The sequence below is a fragment of the Camelina sativa genome, chromosome 8 (assembly GCF_030686135.1).
Source record: "Camelina sativa cultivar CO46 ecotype springtype chromosome 8, ASM3068613v1".
Classification (NCBI taxonomy): domain Eukaryota; kingdom Viridiplantae; phylum Streptophyta; class Magnoliopsida; order Brassicales; family Brassicaceae; genus Camelina; species Camelina sativa.
The window spans coordinates 5,608,816-5,617,332 of record NC_141887.1 but is presented as its reverse complement, the minus strand read 5'-3'; the positions used below and the strand labels follow the sequence as shown (position 1 = coordinate 5,617,332).

Here is an 8,517-nt window from a genome sequence, read left to right as displayed (position 1 = left end):
TTAAATGCAACTTGTCAATCTAGCATATGGCTCGATGCATTATGTGGAATTGTATATACTCATCTCCTCCTCTGACACTCTTCGCTTGTTGTCTTTGGTATTTATATCTTTCATGTTATTCCACATTATTGTTTTCCTAGTTTTTTTTTTTTTATGAAAGAACCATATATTTTAATAGATTGATCTTATATTTCATAATAATGATATGCTAATTGTAAATTTGTAACTCTAGTAGATGTTTCAAACATTTTCTTATGCAAGTTCCTTTATAATTGTATTTTTATTCCGATCACTTGTAGCTTAGTTTTAGTTTGTTTTACGTACGTATGCATGTTTTTTTTTCGTCGTGGGCTTCTTACTTTTGGGTTTATCTATTTCTACATTGTAAAGGTTATTTCTTATATGTTACAAAATTCACGAAGCCCATGCATGAGCCAAGTTTTTGGCTTCACTTTAACAAACACACAGAAATGGGACGATTTATATGTAATGTAACTACTATAAATCTCAAGAAGCCCATGCATCAACTGAAAATTTTGGCCACATTAGTTACAGACTTAAGAGTAGTTAGTTAATAGTTCGATTGAGGCTCAATCATTGAGCTTAATTAATGTAAATAAAGTATTATAAGCTTTTTTCTTTTATCTGCTTATTGTTGCTTTCGTGAATTCTTGAAAAAAACTACAATGTCAAGCGCAAGATGAAGTTCCTCTTCCGCATGTCGTTTTATTGATGTAAAATGTACAAAAAAAAAAAACAAAAAATGAAACTAAGGGTCCGAATGGTAACGGCGTATTTGACTGTGCGGGACAAAAAAATTGATAGTGCGGTACGGTTCAACTGCGGTTCATGCGGGAGAAATATATTTGCGGAACAAGTGCGGTTTATATCAAGTTAGCGGTACAAAATGATATTTGATTGGTGAAAAAATTATTTGCGGTTCACAATAAAATGTCTGAATGGTAAAAAAAAGAAAAGCGGTGCGGATTACATATTATAAATAATTATATTATAAATTAATTAATTAATAATTAGTATGATTGTATATTATCTTATTTTAGTAATTAATAATAAAAAAAATTATATTAATGAACTTTAAATACTATTGTCGATCAAAAAGTAAAAATTTATTTTTTGACATATTGATAAAAAGTTCAACTATAAAAAGATACAATTTTTTAAAAAAAAATTATCGAGTACTTTGATTTTCCCATAACATATTTGCAATAGTATCTCTTATTTACGTCATAGCTTCTCCATTTGCTATCTCTGTTGCATCCATATCACCTATATCATGCTCAAAATTTTGGTTGATGTTTGTCTCAGTCATTACATCTGCGAAATCTGCATCTGAGAAATTTGAAATCCTGATGAAATTATGTAGTCCCACTGTAGTCATTACCACTCTTTTCTGAATTTGAACATTATATCTTGGAAAATCAGAAAGTATCCTCCACTTCTTCTTCCAAACTCCAAACGTTCTTTCAATAACATAACGTAAAGATGCATGACATTGGTTGAACAATTCATGTTTATTCCTTGGAGAAGGACCAGCATGAAACTGGGACATATGATATAATTAATTATATATTTTTGATATAAAATTTATAAAGTACATAACTTATTCTAATCTATTTACAAATTGCATAACTTTTTCTAATCTATATACAATTTGATTAAGTACATAAGTTATAACTTTAATAAATATATGAGTTATGTAAATTATTTTTGTTGCATAAAAATTATAAAAATAATATCTAATTTTTAAATAAATAATATGATCTTCAATTCAAATTTCTTAATAACTAAATAAATACAATTTTAAAAATTTGTAATTTTGTAATAACAATAATAATTTAACTACAAAATACATTACCTTTAGGATAATGATAGTTGCTAATTGCTATCTTGTGAGGAGAAGAAAAAAAATTAAAAGAAACGGAGAGAGAGAACAATGAGAGAGATAATATTTGTGTGAGTAATTGTTTCTTTTCTTTCTTTCCTTATATACACAATTTTTATTATTTTTTAATTATTATCTATTATTTACAAGGTGCAGATTTATTGGACCGCTGGGTTTTGCTCATATTGCAAAATTGAAATGCGTTATTCTATCCCGAATGCATTAATGTTGTATTGAGATCCGCAAATAATTTACTATTTAAAAAAAAACCAAAAACACACATTAAAGAATACTATTAACTATGAATGGTAACTCATTAACGTTTTGGATTTTTTTCTTTGAAATACGCACTCATCCACGTGGCCAACCAACACCTAAATAGATCTTCGTTAAAAATTGGAGTCAAAAATCCAAGTCCCGAAGCCATATTAACTTATATAGTTATATTGCCTTTATACGGACTAGACTTGAGAGATAGTATAAATGCCCTAAGCTAGAGGGAACAATGAAGAGCCACACGATTTTGTAAGTTGCTGAGATGAGAGGATAAGTAACTGTGCAGAGGAGTCCAAATTAGAGAATGAAGAGACATGTTTGCTCTTTACCCAAAACTGGACCACACCTATCTCTCTTCTCTTCTTCGCCATTCCTTTCGTTACAAAATATCTTATCAAAAGGGCGGCCACTTTTTTAGATATTTTGATTTCCTTAAAACACCTCTGGAGCTTCTAACAGTTTTTAGCCTTCGAATTTAACAACGTTGTATATATTTTAGTTGTCTGAACTCAACTTAATGATTTTATTTTCTTAATGCTAAGCTATTATGTAATTCAGTGTCGCTTCAAATTTTATTGGATAATCTGTTTATACGAAAAGAAGTAGAAGTATACTAAGAAGTCTAGTGGAACCAAGAGATTAAATTTGGTTCACATTCCATGTAGTGACACTTAGATTTAGGATTTATGAAGATTATATGAAAAAGCAAGTGGCAATTAATGACATGAGAAATATCTCTTGTATTTTTCTATACTAAATCATATCGTGTTTTTTTCTTTTATATGAAATGAATTGAATTCATGAACTGTAGGTCTAAGCCACATTTTCATAGAAATTGAATTGATTTATTTTCTTGTGAGAACGTGCAAGGAAAACACAAGGATGAATTGAGATTTTTTCCAAAAAAAGTTTAATCCACAGGAGGAAGAGGTCATTATTATCAAAACTTTATCTAATTATTTGGAGATCAATGCAAATTTTATATCAAACGCAAACTCTAATTTTTGAAACTTTATCGCTTTCAGCTAAGTCGACAAAGTCTTTGTTGTACAACGACAAGAGTTTTAAGTCAATAAGAGGAAAAGTCATTGTTAATGAGTAATGACTAATGATGTTCGATAACCTTCCTTAATTTGCTAAACGGTTGGCAGATGAATTCCCTTCTCTCATGATAAACGTAAATTTGTCTCTGGAAATTACTGATAATCCAATTACAGTACTGATGATATTCTGAAACTTCTTAGAAACCTAAATTATATCAAATTTAGTTATATATATATATATATATACGCACACACACACAATAAACTTCTTCGTAAATTGTAAGAATATATATAATTTTGAAGTAAAACGTCCTGTACGAAATTTACCATTTGCGTACTTGACATTTTTGTAAATATTTATACTTTGCAGTTTGCATGAAACAGGAGATTAGTTTTACACTTTGCTAGTATAGTAGAAAATTTTTTCTTAAAATAGTTTTATCTTACTGAAAACGAACCATTTAGCACCATCCTCCAGACTGACAAAAATCTCTGACATGGAACCCCATCACAGCCATGTGGGGTTTAACCCACGTACGTACACCCAAAGTTCACATGCATGCAATGCTAAAAAAAAAAAAAGATCCCTCTTGCTTGCTTCAAGACCATCCTCACGTTAACCATATCAATATCTTAAAAAGTGTCTATATAAACCAGACGTCCTCTCTTTCTGCCTCATAACTTCAAGAAGAGCTCTTATCTATAACATTTAAAGAAAAATGAAGATGATAATCCATGTTTTCTTCATCATCTCCCTCTTTTCATCCATCGCTTTTGCCTCTGTTCAAGACTTTTGTGTAGCTGATCCAAAGGGTCCTCAAAGCCCATCAGGGTACTCTTGCAAGAACCCTGACCAGGTCAACGAAAATGACTTCGTATTTTCAGGCCTCGGCAAAGCTGGAAACACTTCGAACATCATTAAAGCCGCAGTTACTCCTGCTTTTGCGCCAGCTTTCGCAGGTATCAATGGTCTTGGTATCTCTATGGCTCGCCTTGACTTAGCCGGTGGTGGTGTCATCCCTCTTCACACTCATCCTGGTGCTTCTGAGGTCCTTGTGGTCATACAAGGCACCATTTGCGCTGGATTTATATCTTCTGCTAACAAAGTTTACTTGAAGACACTAAACAGAGGCGATACGATGGTGTTTCCTCAAGGGCTTCTTCATTTTCAGCTTAACTCCGGGAAAGGCCCTGCCTTGGCCTTTGTCGCCTTTGGAAGCCCTTCCCCGGGACTCCAGATTACATCGTTTGCTCTGTTTGCAAACGATTTGCCTTCGGAACTCGTTGAAGCCACAACGTTCCTTAGCGACGAAGAAGTCAAGAAGCTTAAGGGTGTTCTTGGAGGAACTAATTAAGCTTCACTTAGTTTTCATTTTTCTCTAATTTTCTATTGAAATGTGTTTTATGCGTGTTTTGTTATTCGAGTTCCTCCTTAAGCATATTCAAATGGTTGTGTTTTCTTTATGTGGTTGTTATTGTTCCTCAATGTTTCATTTCTCATGTCTCTTCGGCTTGTAACAACTAATAAGCATATTACATTGCAGATGTCTAAGAGGCTTCTCAGCTACTTAAAATTTTATTATAATCTAAACAGTTTATCGCACTATATACGGTGTTGCCATTTGGATTTATATATATGGCCCGAGTTATGAAGGATGAACAAAGTCACTCGGGAAAAATTAAGGGAACCGAAAAGAACTAAAATGAAGTTCTAAAATATCCAAATAAATTTTAATTTCAGAACTAGAATCAAATTGGAACCAATATTTTAGATATCCGAAAATATATGAAATACAATATAAATTATATTCTCTCCGTTTTAAAATATAAGATGTTTTAGAGAAGTTTTTTGTTTCATAATATAGGATGTTTTCAAGTTTTTATGCAACTTTTAGATTAGTTTAGTATTTTATATTATGCAGTATTATTTCTGATTGGTTGAACTTGTTAAAAGTAAAGACTTCTTAATCTGTATGGTTTAGTTAAAACATCTTATATTTTGAATCGGAGGGAGTATATGCATGTACATTAACAATTTTTAAACCGAGTATCCAAAAATACGAAAATGCAAAAAAAAAAAAAAATTATCAAGAAAAAACCGAAAAAATCTTAAATATCCAAAGACATGCGAATGAATGAATCCTAAACTCCATACAACTCCATAAAAGAACCAAATCCAAACCATAAACAAACCGATTTTTTTCCGGTTCTAATGTGAATCCTACAATAAAAAATTGAACCGAAACCAAATCTAATATCTGGGACTGAGTGATTAGGAGGACTAGTCAAAGTTTTTTCTTTTTTTTTTTTTTTTGGACAAACTGACTAGTCAGAGTTATGAATTTATAAATCACTCTCGAAGCTTCGAGACAACCCCGGAGTAATAAATACAATTACAATTTTATTAATTAAATAAATAAGAGTCGGTTTTGGGCCCAATAATAAAAGTCGGTTTTGATTTTGGGCCTATAGGTCACCACCACACTATATAATAGAAGGCGTTGTTCTGATTCTTCTTCATCTCTTCCCAAACCAAACCTTCACCTAAAAAGATCGCTCTTCAAATCTCTTCCGAACGATTCTCTCTTTCAAGGTACATCGTCTTCTTCGTATGGTTTTGATCTTTTCGATTAGATTTGCGTGTTGTAGAATTTTGTGATCTTTCTTTGCCTTGAGAAGTAGTAATATCGTTTGGATCTGTTCAGTTTCTTGCTTGATTGTGCAATTATCGTAGGGAAATTAGGGTTATCAACCACGATCTATTCAATTTTAAGGTTTTTGTTATATCGTTTGGATCTGTTCAGTTTCTTGCTTGATTGTCCAATTATCATAGGGAAATTAGGGTTTTTTCTTTTATCTCCTTTGTTACTTTATCAATTTAAAGTTGTAGATCCGTTCTTTGGTTTTGTTTTGATTTCTTCTAATTTAGGTTTACGATTTTGTTTATTGACTTCCACTTGCTTGGTTCTTTTTGCCAGATGCAAATTTTCGTGAAAACACTCACTGGTAAGACCATCACCCTTGAGGTCGAGAGCTCCGACACCATCGACAATGTTAAGGCTAAGATCCAGGACAAGGAAGGCATTCCTCCGGATCAGCAAAGATTGATCTTTGCCGGTAAACAGCTTGAAGATGGCCGCACCTTGGCTGATTACAACATCCAGAAAGAATCAACCCTCCACTTGGTTCTTCGTTTAAGAGGTGGTATGCAGATCTTTGTCAAGACGTTGACAGGCAAAACCATCACCCTCGAGGTTGAGAGCTCGGACACCATTGACAATGTCAAAGCAAAGATTCAAGATAAAGAGGGAATCCCACCGGACCAGCAGAGGCTTATCTTCGCTGGTAAGCAGCTTGAGGACGGAAGGACTCTTGCTGACTACAATATCCAAAAGGAGTCTACTCTCCATCTTGTGCTTCGTCTGAGAGGTGGTATGCAAATCTTTGTTAAGACTCTCACCGGTAAAACCATCACTTTGGAGGTTGAGAGCTCAGATACTATTGACAATGTCAAAGCTAAGATCCAAGATAAAGAGGGAATCCCACCGGATCAGCAGAGGCTTATCTTTGCCGGTAAGCAGCTAGAGGATGGTCGCACCTTGGCTGATTACAATATCCAGAAAGAGTCCACCCTCCATTTGGTGCTTCGTCTGAGAGGTGGTATGCAGATTTTTGTGAAGACCCTAACTGGCAAGACTATCACTTTGGAGGTTGAGAGCTCAGACACAATTGATAACGTCAAGGCAAAGATTCAAGACAAGGAAGGGATCCCACCTGACCAGCAGAGACTCATCTTTGCTGGGAAACAGCTTGAAGATGGACGCACCCTCGCTGACTACAATATCCAAAAGGAGTCTACTCTCCATCTTGTGCTTCGTCTCCGTGGTGGTATGCAGATTTTTGTGAAGACCCTTACCGGTAAGACCATCACTTTGGAAGTTGAGAGCTCAGACACTATTGATAACGTTAAAGCTAAGATTCAGGACAAGGAAGGGATCCCACCAGACCAACAGAGACTCATCTTCGCTGGGAAACAGCTTGAGGATGGTCGGACTCTTGCAGATTACAACATCCAGAAGGAGTCGACTCTTCACTTGGTTCTTCGTCTTCGTGGTGGAAGCTTCTGAGCTTTTTCTGTGATCAAAAGTGTGGTTGTTCGAGTCTCATGCACTTGGGAGGTGATCTTCTTCACCTGGTTTCTGTTTCCGAAAACTTATATCCCTTGTCAAGTTTCATTTTCTGTTTTCTTATGAACCTTTGGTTGGTCTCGTAACGAGCCTTTGTATTTCAACTTTTATTAATAATCCAAGTGCATGTTAAACATTCCGCTTTCAATTATTGTCCAAATATGTATGTTCGAAGCAGAGAACAGAGGGTGACCTTGTCGATCTTTTGTTTGTTCGTTGGTAACACTAATTTGTTCCATTGATCTCTTAACTGTACCACAAACAGGGATTAGTTTGATCCGCAAAACCTAAACTAGACTAGACACACATAATATTAAAACAGATGCAACAATTTTGGAAGTTCGCTCATTTATTTCGTCTTCGTCACCAATGTCCCCTGAATCTAACTTCATCCACTCATCAAGAGTCAAGGAGAGTCCCATTAAACCATCATCATCGTCCCCATCATTTTTTATGTCAAGAAGCTGTAACCCGGCAGCACCTTCTAGAATCTAGACCAACGCACCCACTAGATATCTCCAATAGATTGTTTTTTTTGTTTGTTTACAAAGTATAGACAATTATAAACTTTAAAGTTTTATTTTTAATTTGAATAAGGCTGTTGACTCAATTGGTTAAAGCATGGTTAAAAACAATCTTGTACCTCGGTTTCGAATCTAGGGAGTTACATTTTTTTAGAACGGAATCTCTACAACAAAACAAAACAAAATTTAAATTAAATCTGACTATCTGAGTACGAATATAAATTGACACCAAAAATACTATACGGGTAGGAAAACCTATCCTTTATTATGGACCGAAATGATAAGCCCAAATAATAATGGCCCACTGGAAAATCGGAACAGTAGCCTAGGGCTCGGTTTTATATTTCTTCGCTAAGTGGATGGAATTTCTTCGAATCCAAGCATTGGAATTTAGATATCGAAGTCGTCCGTTCTCCGCTCCTTTGCAACGTCACGGCGGTTCTTGCTGCGGGGTTTTTCCTTCTCGGCTGAGGTACGACGGGGTTTCTTATCTCTTTTCTAACTATATCTCGAACTTTTTCCTATCAATCTGTTTCTCTCACAGTAGTTCCACCTTTTCCCATGGATATATTCTTGGGCTTTCC

The 8,517-nt window shown here is 34.5% G+C and overlaps 2 protein-coding genes and 1 long non-coding RNA gene across 3 annotated transcripts; 2 read left to right on the top strand and 1 right to left on the bottom strand.

Annotated features, from left to right (window-relative positions):
• Positions 1-1,105: 1,105 nt before the first annotated feature.
• Positions 1,106-1,980, bottom strand: LOC104706411 (uncharacterized). The gene is made up of 3 exons (XR_015564016.1): positions 1,877-1,980; positions 1,403-1,561; positions 1,106-1,287 (listed from the first exon to the last, which is right to left on the bottom strand). It is a non-coding gene; the product is annotated as an uncharacterized LOC104706411 (long non-coding RNA).
• A 1,829-nt stretch (positions 1,981-3,809) lies between these two features.
• On the top strand, positions 3,810-4,828 carry LOC104706410 (germin-like protein subfamily 3 member 3). The gene has a single exon (XM_010422603.2). The coding sequence runs from the start codon at positions 3,942-3,944 to the stop codon at positions 4,575-4,577; it is 636 nt and encodes a 211-aa protein (XP_010420905.1). The 5' UTR covers positions 3,810-3,941; the 3' UTR covers positions 4,578-4,828.
• An 845-nt stretch (positions 4,829-5,673) lies between these two features.
• LOC104706408 (polyubiquitin 4) lies at positions 5,674-7,545 on the top strand. Its single transcript, XM_010422602.3, has 2 exons — positions 5,674-5,815; positions 6,201-7,545. Exon 2 carries the CDS (start codon positions 6,201-6,203, stop codon positions 7,347-7,349), a length of 1,149 nt encoding a protein of 382 aa, XP_010420904.1. The 5' UTR covers positions 5,674-5,815; the 3' UTR covers positions 7,350-7,545.
• Positions 7,546-8,517: the final 972 nt, after the last annotated feature.

Bases quoted from the DNA above. Each gene is read 5' to 3' on its own strand.
- LOC104706410 (XM_010422603.2), top strand. From the start codon at position 3,942: ATGAAGATGATAATCCATGTTTTCTTCATCATCTCCCTCTTTTCATCC.
- LOC104706408 (XM_010422602.3), top strand. From the start codon at position 6,201: ATGCAAATTTTCGTGAAAACACTCACTGGTAAGACCATCACCCTTGAG.